This window comes from Pseudopodoces humilis, chromosome 9, assembly GCF_049639895.1.
Source record: "Pseudopodoces humilis isolate 2021_Gansu_Grassland_sample_001 chromosome 9, ASM4963989v1, whole genome shotgun sequence".
NCBI classification, from domain to species: domain Eukaryota; kingdom Metazoa; phylum Chordata; class Aves; order Passeriformes; family Paridae; genus Pseudopodoces; species Pseudopodoces humilis.
In genome coordinates, this window is record NC_142208.1 from 28,235,835 (window position 1) to 28,249,955 (window position 14,121).

The 14,121-nt window shown below is 36.3% G+C and overlaps 1 protein-coding gene across 1 annotated transcript in view; it reads left to right on the forward strand.

The window, feature by feature from the left end:
• The window catches only part of NHLRC2 (NHL repeat containing 2), a 32,263-nt gene that overhangs the window by 5,436 nt on the left and 12,706 nt on the right, over window positions 1–14,121 (forward strand). Inside the window, exons 3-5 of the mRNA XM_005520757.3 lie at window positions 391–846; window positions 3,169–3,290; window positions 4,390–4,519. Of these exons, the coding sequence (XP_005520814.2) occupies window positions 391–846; window positions 3,169–3,290; window positions 4,390–4,519 (708 nt within the window). The remainder of the gene's footprint in view (window positions 1–390; window positions 847–3,168; window positions 3,291–4,389; window positions 4,520–14,121) is intronic.

The following is a 14,121-nucleotide window of genomic DNA, read 5'->3' on the forward strand; positions in this document are numbered from 1 at the left end:
TAGTATCTTAAAAAAACTCCAAACTGTCAGTTGAACAGCAACAACTTACCCACATTTATTTTTAAAGTATTTTCTAGCTTAGTATGTAGAGGTTCAGGAACTGAGAACAATTCATGTCAGCCAGCTGGGGAAGTAAGGGTCCTAAAATTTGGTAATTTTACCTAAGTGTTATTTCTGAGTTTCAGGATTTTCTATACATAACTATTTATATTCTTACTGAGATGTAATTGCTTTCTGTTTGTTCAAGTCCTCTCTCATTCTGGGAAGCAGTCAGTCAGATTATGAGATGACTGGATTTTTCCATTTTTTTAAAAAACTAAATTTATTCATTAATTTATTTGTTTATTATTCACATATATTTCAGTGCACAACTTCCTTTTTTCTTTGCAGATGGTCTGGTTATTGTTGGTGTCCATTCAGCAAAATTCCCAAATGAAAAAGTTCTGGATAACATTAAAAGTGCCATTCTAAGATACAATATCGTCCACCCTGTAGTAAATGATGCGGATGCAACACTGTGGCATGACCTAGAAGTGTCCTGCTGGCCAACTCTGGTCATTCTTGGGCCTCGTGGAAATATGCTGTTTTCTCTTGTCGGAGAGGGACACAGAGAGAAATTGTTTTTATTTACTTCTATAACACTGAAATTCTACAAGGAAAGAGGACAAATCAAAGATAACAGCATCGGAATAAAGCTTTACAGAGACTCCCTTCCACCTTCTCCTCTGCTGTTTCCCGGCAAAGTGACTGTAGACAATTCAGGAGAAAGGTTGGTCATAGCAGACACTGGACATCACAGGATTTTGGTTACTCATAAAAATGGACAAATTTTACACACTATTGGAGGTAAGGATGTATATGTAAGTTTTTTATAGCAATTTCATTTTAGGAGTAGAGTATGTTTGCTGTGCCTCCTGGGCTGATTCTTTTCCTGCAGGACCTGGCAGTTTGTAAGCATTGCCAGAATATTGTTTTGCACTAAAACCACTTTTACTCGATTTGAGGGGATATGGTGTAAGACCATCAGTGGGAGACTGTTAATGCAATGGTTGGAGATGCCTAATTGTTTTTCATTACTTCATTGACTAAAGTTCATGTTTTTATGTGATGTCCAATATGAATTACAAAAATGCATTTTGTATTCCTCTGAAGGAGTTGCAAATGGGTTTAGGTGTAAAGGATGTACATCCACATTAAGCATCAAGGTAGGGAAAAGACCAGACTGTAATGCCTCCCTTTCCAATAGAAGTGAACCTTGAATTGTTTTGGTGGTGTTGTGAGGAGAGGTTTTTCATGCGTGCTTTTTGTTTGGTTATTGAGTTTTTTTAATGGAAGAGCATTCCTGTTCAGGATCTCTGGTTTCAAAACCAGAGAGGAGAATTACTAAGAGCAGTGGCATTCCAGTAAGTACACAGGAACCTGAAAATGCAGTTGCCTTAGTACGTATAAAAAGACCTGTGTTCTTGTCAAAATAGAGATGATAACGTAGAAACAAGCTATGAAAATAGTGAAAATGTTTTAAATTTTGTTACATTTATTGCAAAGTTTATAAAAGTAACATTTCAACTTTAGAAAACTAACATCCATAGTTGCTTTTGTGAAATAAAAATGTACTTTATAATGCAAACAAAGACAGTTTGCACACTCTTTGTATGCTTTACTGTTTCACAAGTGAAATTGTTCTTTTTTTAAACCTATTAAAATGGTCAGTTACATCTTTGTGCAGCAGGTATGTAACTGTTATGACAACCATAACAGACAGATTTAGGAAATGGTTGAATCCTCAAATTATTGAAAACAATGGTTTGTTTATGTCTCAGAATCAGGACCTCTGTGCTGATGTGTCCTGTATTAGTTAGTCTGGAATCAACTAATGCTTGGCCCAGGACAGGGTCCTAAAAATCTCATAAAAATACTCTTCTGTTTAAAAAAAGGAGGAAAAATTCTCTTGCTATTTGAAGTGACACTGCATTGGTTAGACAGGCTATTTATTCAAGTAAATCTGATTTATCGGTAAGGCATTAATGTAAATACCTTTCTCCTATATGGATATACAAACAGAATTTCTTATGACAAATATGAGAGAATTTGGTTTCTGCTTGATATGTGAGAGGAAGTCTCTGCCTACTAGCTGCCCTTTAGTGTTCTGGGACAGTCGTTAAACAGGAATTCAGGAGTGTCCTATGTCCCAGTGGCACCCTCCTTCCTGTGGCATTGTGTGCTATTCCCTTCCCTGGGTATGTGCACCCTCTCACTTATGAGGTGAGCTGCTGGAATCTGACACACCAGTACTTCAATCTGTTGTGTCTGATGAGGTCTAAATTGATTCCTGACAGGAGGTTGTAAAAGTTTTTGTATTTCAGTGACTCAGTTAAATGATTCAGTGGGCAGAAAATAATGTAATGAAGTTGATAATGCGGTAATAAATGTGGGCATGCACAAAGGTTGAAATTGTTATTTGCATCATAAATCATGGTACACACATAACTCATACCTAAAGATCTTCTGCTGCCATACCCTGCTGATGCACTTTAAATGCTACCTCCTTTGAAGTACAGTGCTTACCTTCAAACTGTTATGTTCCTATTTCCTGACTGTTGTATGCAGAAGACTGTCACTCCATCATTCTTAGTGTTTTGTGTAATGAGTTCCATATCATCTTTTTCCTAATTAGTTTTCTTAATGAGAAAATGTTTATAATCAAGTCTTAGTTTCATCTGTGATTACAGCAAAATCTAAATCAATGCAGTGGAGTTGAGCTTTTGAATTTTTTTTCCTGCTGCCTTGCTTTGATGTAGTCAAGAATAAAAAAAACTAATTTTTTGTCTTGCATTGTTGCCGTTGTCTTTTAGTGCAATTTAGAACCCTATTAGGACTCCTCTAGAGCAATTTAGAACCCTAGTGTAAGACCTATCCTTAAAATATGAGCTTAAAAAAGCAGAGAACTTGATGCAGAATGAGTTCAGAATTTAATAGCACCAGGCTATTTTGATTACATAGCACAGTGACTAAAATGAGACTACACCAAATAGTAATAATGTAAAATGTACAAGGTGCTGTGAAAGCAGCTCTTGGAATATGTAATTCTTCTAGAGATTTAAATGTATGCACTTTATTTTTAAGGTGACTTTTTTCAAAAATTTTGACTTTGATATGATTTACTTGTAGGTCCAAACAGTGGAAGGAGAGATGGAAGATTTTCAGAGGCGGCTTTCAACTCACCACAAGGGATCGCTATAAAAAATAATGTTATTTATGTAGCCGATACAGAAAATCACCTAATTAGAAAGGTAAATTTTCCATAATGAAATTCAAAGTTTAATTCTTCAACTGTATTTTACTTATACAGGTGAAAATGTACACCACATGAATTACTTTCCAAATAATGTCAGAAAGGAAATTTGGTCCACAATCTTGTAAAGAAATGCACTTGTGCAGGGTTTTTTTAAGGGCTGCATATGCTTTTGTGCTTCCTTTCATATGCAGATGAGGTGGGCTACTCCTTATAGCATAACAGGGTTTTGGTTTTTTTTTTTTTTCCTAGTCACTCTTACTTTCCTGTTTTGAGAAATATCTATTCTTAGTACTGGAAGCAAAAACTGGTTTTGTTTCACTTCCAGTAGTATCAGATTCTTATCTAAAGTTATTGTAGTGCTGTGGTGCAGTGAATATCCAAACTTCCATTGGCTGTCTGGGCCTCTCAAATTCAGGTAACTGCCCTGATACCAGAATTTGCTGCATGTGTATTCTTTTTGATTAAACACTTGTAAAGTTTTAGCATGTAGGAATTGGATCTTACATTAGGTTAGGTCAAATTTAGGATAATCAGAAGTTTAGTTTGGTGATGCAATGTAATATTGCCTTATTATTCAAAGTGTTGTGTGTATCTCAGAAGATCTTGGACTCGGGTCCTCACCAATATCCCATTTGTGATCAGAGGAGGTGCACCCTTAATGCATCTGAGGTTCCTTTGTACAGATTGTTTTATATGGAGGTGGGAAATGCTTTGACAGTATGTGAGTTTTTAGAGCATATTCTTATATGAGTTTAAAATAAACAAATACATCTATTATTTATCTAGGTATTTATCCAGAAAATTGTGCTGCTTTCTTCTACAGCTGTTGAGCAAATGCTGACAGAGCAGTGTTAATTTTTGTTGTACATGAAATAGAGTTCCACATACATGGTTTTCATGCTGTCTGCTGCTTCCCTACCCCCATACTCCCTGTCCCTCAACAAGCATTGTGGTAAAATTGATTATTCCCCTAAAAACCAAATGCCTGACATTTGTTAGGATTTCTCTGGTTTGGACATCTATCTCAAGTTACCTGCAGTTTTGGTCAAGTTAATTTCGTATGTTCATTTAACGTGTCATTTTGCTTCACTTAGATTGACCTGGAGTTGCAGATGGTGACCACTGTAGCAGGCATTGGGGTACAAGGTGTTGATAAGGAAGGTGGAGCAAAGGGAGAAGAACAGCCCATCAGCTCTCCATGGGATGTGGTCTTTGGAAGTTCAAGTACTGTATCAGTTGAGCTTTAACATCTCATATTTACTTGTATGACTGTTTGCTAAATATTTTCCTGTTTTGGTATTAATCTGAGATAGAAGAAGGAAGGATTTACTGTAAAACTGAGTCTAAACCACAATAGTTTCTATTGCAAATGGTAACTGCAGTTCTGCTTTGGATCCTGAAATGTTACTCGATGGAAGAAAAATTATTTTGTATCAAGTTATGTAGTTACTGGATCCAAACATGGAAGGAAATTACGATTGCTTTTTGTTAGGCCAGTGCTTTACGCCAGGATGACTTAAGAATCAGGTACATTTTACAGGAAGCAAGCATTGCCTGAAAGTTCCTTTCCTTGACTATACAGACATGTCCAACAACTTGTAAATATTTGAGTTTAGGAAATAAAAATAATTTTAGTTGGGGACCTGTTTCTTCTTGTTTAGGCCACACAAAATCATTAGGCTCAAGATCACTATTGAGTCAGTCAGGTAGGAGAGAAATATCTCAGCACAAATCTAGCAAGCATCAGGAGGTAAAATAAATCTTTGTATAATAGGATGCAAGAATCACCTGACGACTTAAGTAGCTTTCTTTCCCAATTCACCTAGCACACACCTGAGCCTGGCAGCCCATAGCTGCCTTGTTTTCAGCTGTTACTGACTGTGAGTTGAAACACAATTTTCTTATGTTTCCATTTCAATCTAATTTAGAAGTTGCAGATGCTAGTTTATTAACAATGACAGAACAATGCTTTGATGTATCATAAACCCCTTAGGTTGGTATCTCAGACATGAAAAATTGACTTCCACTATTGGGATTTCTTTAATCTGCACATGAGCAGGGTGGGGAAGAAGCATGATTTACTTCTAGTATCTTGAAATCAGAGGCACTTTGTGAGTTTAGTAACATTTTACTGGTGTGAAAGCATTAGTTAAAATATTGTGTCAGTTTTGTGGGAGGAAAATACACTGAAATATAAGGAGACATAGAATTACAGAATGGTTTGGGTTGGAGGAGACTTCAAAGACCATTTTTCTTACTCTCCTTCCATGGGCAGGGACATCTTCCACTAGACCAGGTTGCTCAAAGTCTCATACAGCTTGGTCTTGAACAATTCTAGGGATGGGGCATCCACAGCTTTCCTGGGAAACCTGTGCCAATTCCTCACCATCATCACAGTCAAGAATTTCTTACTAATTTCTAATGTAAATCTGCCCTCTGTCAGTTTGAAGCCATTTCCTCTTGTCCTAACACTGCATGCCCTTATGAAAAGTCCCTCTCCAGTTCTCTTTTAGCCCCTTTATGTACTGGAAGATGCTGTGAGGTCTACCCAGAGTTTTCACTTCTCCAGGCTGAACAACTCCAGCTGTCCCAGCCTGTCTCCATAGCAGAGGTGCTGCTCCAGCTCTTGAATTGTCCTTGTGGCCTCCTCTGGCCTTGGTCCAACAGGTTCGTGAAGCTGATTCAGAAATGCTGATAGTGTAGAATCTTCTGGTACAAATACATTGTCAGTATAGACAGAGTACAACCAGCAGCCTTGAGTACTTGAGTGAGCAACTGGGATATGTTTTCAGATTTAACACTTCTATTAACATGTCTTGCACAAAAAAAAGTGCCTTTTTTCAAAGGTCTGCTCAGCAACCCTTACAAGCTGTGTAAACACGGAATCCTACGTGGAAGAGCAAGAAGGAGCACCTGAAAGAGAATCTCACTGGATATGGGCTGCTGCTAATGCAGACATGAGTTTTAGTGAATTCGGTACAATCTGATTTTCCTTTCGTGAACCAGGACTCTTGTGTGACTAGATGGTGTAGTTTTCAAGAGATCTTGAACCAGAAAGCTGATCCCTGTGGGATGTTATTGCAGAGCTGTTTCACAGATCAACAAAGAGGAGACTAATAACTGATCACTGCTTCAGAAACTTGAGCTGTTAACAGAACTATTAAAAGTATCCTATAATTTTAATTTTTCATTCTGCTTTCTTCTGCTTCTGTCAGTAGTTAAATATATGATGATTTTTTTTAGTTTTGAGAGCTCTGCTTGTTAAATGTTAATTGATATAATTGTTATCAACATGAACATAGTATTTACTGAGTTAGTCACCTGTAGAGGATTAGTCATCCGTACTGTTCAACACTGACTGCTGAATTTTAATAAGCATTTGCATAGAAATCAGATCTTCTGAATGCACTTTGTTCAGACTGCTGCAGCCTTTTTTCATATTCAATTAGAACCTATTAGTCAGTTGTCTGCTTAGATTGCCACAAAATATGAAATAAACTGTCAGTTAAGCAGAGATTACATCAATTTAAATTCTTTTTTTTTGAGAGGGTAATAAACCTATTAGATAAACCAAGGGAAAATATACATTACTGCAATAGCAGTAAGTTCTAAAATTCTTCAGAAAACTATAACCAGAGAGAGTTGTAAAAATGTTAACAGGAATCTGTTAACAATCCTGGAGCATGAGGAACCAGGGCTGCAGTGCATGTTTAGCAAGCATTTTGTACTGTCATAAGCTTCAGTGACTTCTTTAAGTTTGTTGCCAGACATCAAATAGGTTCTCATATACATCATCATAGTTTGTCAGCAATGCAGCAGAGTTTGCCAAGGTTGCATTGTTGAGTTGCAAATTGCTGAGTTACAACTTGCTTGAGCTTAATGGGATCTTCTGTTACTCTGCAGTATAGGATAGAGTGCACTTGTGCCTGTCAGAGTGCTTATACCCTGTTGTTAAATGTTCAAACTGTTCTGCCAGTGTCTGTTCAGGCACATGGATGGATGAAGTAATTTATGAGAGTTTCAAAAATTTTTGTTTGCACCCACACAGCAGCATCCCTTTTTTTACATATCCCTATATCTCTCTGTGCAAGTTGCAGGAATTAACATGCACTTCAACAAACATAGGTTCATTATTACAAATTTTAGAAGTTTGACTTTCGTGTTAGCTGGTGTGGCATGTGGGAAATAACACCATACCTTCCCATTTTTCTTAGATCTATGTAGCTTAAACTCTGTGCAGTTTCAGAAGATAGATTTATAGTTGTTTTTTTAAAATATGGATTTTATAATTTTTAAACAAGTGATGCTTCCAGGAGTTTCCTTTCAGTGTTCAAAGCCCTGCTATCCAAAGCATGAAAGGGAGAAAAAGGAAGTTGAAATGTTTAAGCAGGTTATGTACTACACTGGATAGTATTAAACAGCTTATGCTGACCTTTTTCAAAGTCTCAAAGGGCAAAGGTTGCCTCTTAAGAGAAAGATTTTTCCACCATCATTGACATTTCAAGTTTACTCCTATATATGGTTTAGAGTATGTATTGACCAACTGAAAATAAGAAAATCTTTAAAACCTTAATATGTAGGTGGTTGAGAAATGGAAAATACTGAGAAAAACTTTGAGGAGGTGGATATTCTGAGTTAATATTCAGAACTGATTCCATATAGCATTATTTTAAGTGTCCACGTAGTATTTTCCTAAGTAGGCTTTGTTGCTCTGTTCTATACCGATGCTGAAATCTGAGACAGAGAATGAGTGAGTGTGAAACACCATTTAAACAAAATTTGGCACAAATGTCTCCCTTTGAGGTGGGGGAGTTAATGGAGACAAAACAGATGGTAGGATTCAGACAGAGTATTCTTCCTTGTAATCTTTTTTATTTTATGTAGTTGTGGCCACTGAGCTTGTATTTTACCTTCCTGTTAAAATTCTTGAATGAACTCCATGGATTAAATTCTGGCTTTGCTGAGGTTATGCTGAAATTTGCATTGACATAGATTGTGTGGGAAATAGAAGGGGAGGGACAGCAGCTTAAAAATACATTACAAAATTACTGTGTGCTTTTTTAGCTTTCTCTGTTGTGCCCTTCTATTTTTATTTAGTGGGTGTTGAAAGCAAGTGATACTTTAATGCACAGTTGATTTGAGCATGAAATGTTCTTGATAGCTGCATTCTTGCTGGAAGGAGCAAGACAATGACCTGTGCTTGGTGACATAACCGTGTGTTTCACATTCCAAAATCTGGCCTTAAACTGCATGATTGTAATCTATTTATAGAAGCTCCCAAGTACAGTATTGACCATGCTTTCAGTAAACTTGTTGTGAATTTTTACGTCAATTTAAGTATTATGTAGATATGATTTAAATGAAAGTACAGTACCATATCATACTGGTGCAACTTTTATAGCCCTTAAAAGGCAAAAGTATGTAAGATATTTTTCATCCTTCTCTGTGTTTTTGCTAGAGGGTTATTTGGTACCACTGCATTCCAGAGCAAACACTTTTTTTTTTTCCTGTATTACTCATGGTGATTCTTTCATAATGTAAAAAAAAATTAAAAATCGCTTAAGCAGTAGGCTATTAGCACTTCCTGCTTGAGCTCAGGATCATACATGAAGTGTTTATATCTGAACTCTGTATCTTGAAGGGATGCTTTCTTCTACATGTCATTCCTTTTCCTTCTAATCTGGTCTCATTCTGTCATTGAGGCTCTGGCCGTCACTGTCCTGTGGAAGGAATTTTCCTGGGTAATAGCTGAAAATAAAGGAGCTGCTTTTGCTATCATCAGGATTTAATTTGGAACCTTTTTTCTGGACAAAGCAAAGCTAGAATTCTTCCAAAGATCTGCTGCATATGTGATATGACTTCATGATATAGCAATGTGGATTTACTTGGAATGCAAAGGGCCTGCTCATCTCTTTAGCAGTTTCGTATACAAAGTACAAATTCAAACATACCCCGTTTGGCTTTGCCCTTGTACAAGTTTAGTTCCACAGAAATCATGGTTAAAAGACGTCACTGACACAAACCTGCATTGTCTTTCTTTTCTTTTGAACTGGATCCTAAAGTACTTGTAAATAACCATTATTTTTTATTTTAGATTCTTGGAGTTTCAAAGAAGTAACTTCATTAAAGAGAGGGGTGAAGTAAAGTGAAAGAGTTATGATAGGTTTTATTCCTGTGTAAGAACTGTTTTAGGTAAAGAAGTCTTTAGAGAAATAAGAAATTGGGAAGTTACAGGTCAGGATTGCAGTGAAGCAGGACCTTACCCCATCTTACTTTGGGTTTATGAGTATTGCTGAATAGTAATAGTAACAAAATTGATTAGTATTTCACATGTTCATTATAGAAACAGCTTAAGAAATGAGGTACTTATGTCAATATTTTAGTATAATCATGCCTATGACATACAAAGGCTGAAGTCTTGACATAAGGATATAATGGGAGTAGTGACTGAGTATTCAACAGTAATCTTACTCAATTTAGTTTGACAGGCTGCTTTTCTAAGTTGGACTTCTCTATGTTTTGACAAAATGCATAATGATAGTGATTACTTTCTGCAGTAAAAAAGAAGCAGTTGGATTAGCAGAGTTGCCTTCCTAAGAGGTGTCAAAAGAGTTTTGAAGTTCATGACTTGAAATTGCCTTCTGTAAAAACGTATTATATTTTTACATGGAGTGATGGCTCTCATTCTCTTTGCTCCACAGAATATAGTCTGATTCTGTGAATCAAATTTATGTTCACCAATAAAGAAACTTAAAAAACAAATTGAATTTCTAAAGAATAGTTGGTATATCAGTTCTTAATTTCAGATGCAAAACTGCTGAAAATACCCATATTAACGCGTCTTAGGCTTTGTCAGGCATGCTGGGATCAGGAGACACATTTTTTAACTGTTACCATTTGAGGCTGGAAGTGCTTTTGAATATGGAATGCAGGTGTTGGAAGTAGAGGGAGACCATGGTGCTTTTGAATATGGAATGCAGGTGTTGGAAGTAGAGGGAGACCATGGTGCTGAACTACCCTCAAGTGTGTGTATGTGTTTGCTGTGCTTAATTAGGAATGAGTAAAACACATAAACAGACTTGACTCCTTTTGTAGTTACAGTCCAAATTAGTTCTTTCATGTTTGCAAATACTATCTCTTCTGCTTGGGATTTTTTTAAAAAAATATTTACTGCCATTACAGTTAGGAGACCTGAGTTAGAAAACTTGGCAAAGAAATAAAAATTACTTCATTACAGTCATAGTTTCTAGCTCCTTATTACCTCCGTATAAAACCCCCTTGGTATCTAAATCCAAGGATTCCCCTTAATGAGAAGGAAGGTATGTTAACTAAGGAGGAAAATTCCAGAAGCATTTTGTTTCATAAAGGGTCGTGCTGTTTGCATGATGCAACACTATGTGAAAGAGTGCCAGGTAGCAAAACAAAAAAAATAAAAAATTAGAATATTGATTTTTAGTTATCCAGATAGGATGATGTGTACGTGGTAAAGGCTTCACTGATAAAGCATTCCTTTGGAGCTTTGCTGTTTGTGTCTCACTGAAGAACACTGATTCTCTATTCTTCTGTCACATTTGCATTTAATTTGCTGAACTTCTACTGACTGAAGAGCAGGTGAGACATGCATTCACTGTGCATGTGCCTGTCTGTGAACTGCAGAGTGTGGTGTGTAGCCCCTTTTGCTTCTTGAGAATTTGCAGAGGATGAGTGTACCAACAGACTTCTTCCTTGGTTTTTTTTTATTTCTTCAAAGATAAAATTAGTAGACAGGAATAATATTTTCAGACTTCAGTCTATTTAGAAAATGTCAGTGGTGCCAGCCACAAAATGTAACTTTGATTCCCAGGCTTTTAATTCCCAGTCTGGAAGTAAGCATGCAGTCCCAGACAGAGAAGCTGGAAGTGTGGGTAGTCCTGGGAATGGAATCCCTTCAAACAGATACTGCTCCTGACTGGTGCCAAAGTAATTCTGTGCATTCAGATTGACTCACCAGTAATGGTCAGCAGTGTTCTGATTGTTCAAAGATGTGCCTGTGTACAGACAGTACTGTGAATTCTTAACATGCAGATGTAGCAGATGCAGATTCAGGAGCTGCAGCATTGTACAATTACTGAGGCATCATCTAATGGGGAATGTTTGTGCACTCAGAGCTGTAGCTCGCTATTAGTGAATGTTTAAAACACGAGGATATCCCATTTACAAGCCATACCTCGCTTGCATACAGGCACACCAGAGACAAGAAAGCACATACCCTAATAAGGAGAAACTACTCTGCATTTTTAAAACAGCACAAGATGGGTTGGAATGTGGCTCTTAATTGAATAAATGTAAGAGAATTGCTTTGCTCTCTTGTGTTGTTTTATAATAAATTCTTTAGAAATAAATACTTTCCATTCATGGATGATAAGGAGCTGTTATAATGATGACATTACCATAACTTTAGCATTCTGGCTCTTCCTGACCCCCTTCTCCTGTGAGAACTGTGCAAGGATGACAATGGTGATATCCTCAAACTGTTCTATCATGAAAGAAAATATTTTTCTGTCATTTGTATCAGAACATAAAGCATTAAACCATGTGAGGACTATTGTGTGAAAAAATACCTTTGCTATGTAGCATTTGTTTTCATTTTCTGGGGTTGTGTAATTTTTTTTTATTAAAGCTCTGACTGAATTTCACAAAGAGCTTGTGCTGTTTCCATGTTTGCATCCATTCTCTTTTTTCTAGTGGCCATCCAGTAGAAAATATTTGTGTTAAAATTTATGACAGTTAGAGAGCTCTTACCCATTTTCACTGCCTTATTCTCTAGTTGAAGAAGAGATCTTCTATCAATCTTACATATTCAGTAAAATTTGAATTTAATATTGATACTTTTGTCTCATATTTCATACATCTTTCTTGGTGCAGAATTAGAATAAGAAGCCTTTTCAATTTTTCATCATCTGGGTGTCACAGGGGAGTTTCAGTCTGTGGTATCAGGGAATTGGATAGGTGAATGGAACAGATTTTTCAACAGTACTCAGTTCAAGTCTTACTCCTTCATTTAATTGGTGGATAAAGTGAATATTAAATAATTAACAGAACTTTCTGAGATAACTCAGAATGAATTGCATAGCATAGCAAGATAAAAAAGCTCACTTTCTGAATAGACCAGTGATTTTAACAGTTTTCATTCTGGGGTACTTAGAATAGTAACATCTCAAAGTGCAAAATCTGCATAATGGAAATAGAAAATCCTGAAGTTGAGAAGTTACTGTATAGGAAGGAGCAAAGTGATTTCATAATCCATTTTCTCAATTTAAATCTCTTAGAAATGAGCTCTAATCAAAAAGTGATTGGGATAGGGACGTGTTGTTTTCATTTTTTATACTGGAGTGGTTTTGGCATTGTTGGTACTTAGGTAGCATTTCTGGTAATTTATAAAATGTGTGTTTTGCAACTCAATTTTCAAACCTTTTTTTTATCAAGAAAAAGCTTTGAGGAACTTCGCAAGTTTGACTTTCATTTTTGGAGCTCTAGTTTATGTAAAAACATGGAGCCGCAGGGAGTTGCAGAAAAAAGTTACCAGAGTTAATTTGATAACAGTCTTGGGAACTTGTATATTGATCCAAGAAACAGAAAATACTGAAGAAAAGCTCTGTTAAAATCATACTAGTATTGTTCTGAAGAGGGCTCACAGTTTAAAGAAATTAATTCTTGAGAAAGAAGGATTCCACTTTTCCCCTCTTGTAGTGTGTAGTGTAGAAAAGATTTAGGATTAGAAGAATGGCAGGATCTCAGTTGGGGGAGTGGTAGTAATTTAATTTTTTGGACTAACTTGTCAGATTTAAAATGCTTGCAAGCATTTCACGTAACATTGCTTTTAGTTTGAAATGCCAAAATATTTTTTTTTTGAGGGGGTGGGGAGGATGGAATTATCCATTATATTGTGTTCAGGAACAGCTGTGAGATGCACAATGTTTTACAAGTTCATGTGAATAAAAAATTTCTCTGAGCAATTAGAAGATTATTTTTGTCTTGAGTGGCTGATGGTTATTCCAATACTTAATAGATTTATATAGAAAAAAGCATGTTGATGTTGTCTGTAACTACATGGGACAGTGTTAAAAAGATAATACTGTCCTCATTTTAATGCAGTTTTTGAATGTTAACTTTCTGTTCCTTAAGATTTTCAGGAAAGACTAAGATATGTAAATTTCTTTTGTTTTGGGTTGTTGGGAGTTTTTTCATTGTCTTTCACAACCTGTCTTCATGCATTTTTTATTTCTGTACTGTGATTATGTTTAAAGCTATAGACTACAAATATTGTCTTCAATTTCCACTTGTATAATTTTCTTTGTGAAGTATTATCTGGGCAAGCTTTGTGTAGTTATTTATAGATTTGGATTGCTGAATAGTAGTTTTATACTTCAAGTTGAAAAAAAAAATAGCTGCTTGACACATGCTTGAACACTTCTTGATCAGAAGATCACTGTTCCACAGATCTGCATCTTGCATTTGTGACAGCACATTCACATATGCCTATGGAGAACAACTTGGAAACTGGGTGCTTACTTGAGGGGGAAATTCAGAAACGCCCAGCTCACATTTACTGCTTGAATAAACTGCAGTTGATGCTCTCCAGGGCAAGCATCAGTTACCCTTAGCTTAAAACATTATGTCCTTTGTATATAATGTACAATGGTACTACCACAGTTATTTCTTTCAAAACCTGTAAACAACTCCCAGTAGTTTTTTGGAGTATCTAATTTTGTCACTAGTGTAGCAAAAAAAATCAAGATTGCATCCCCCCCAAAGCCATGCTTAGCAAAGATAGGTACTTATTTGTT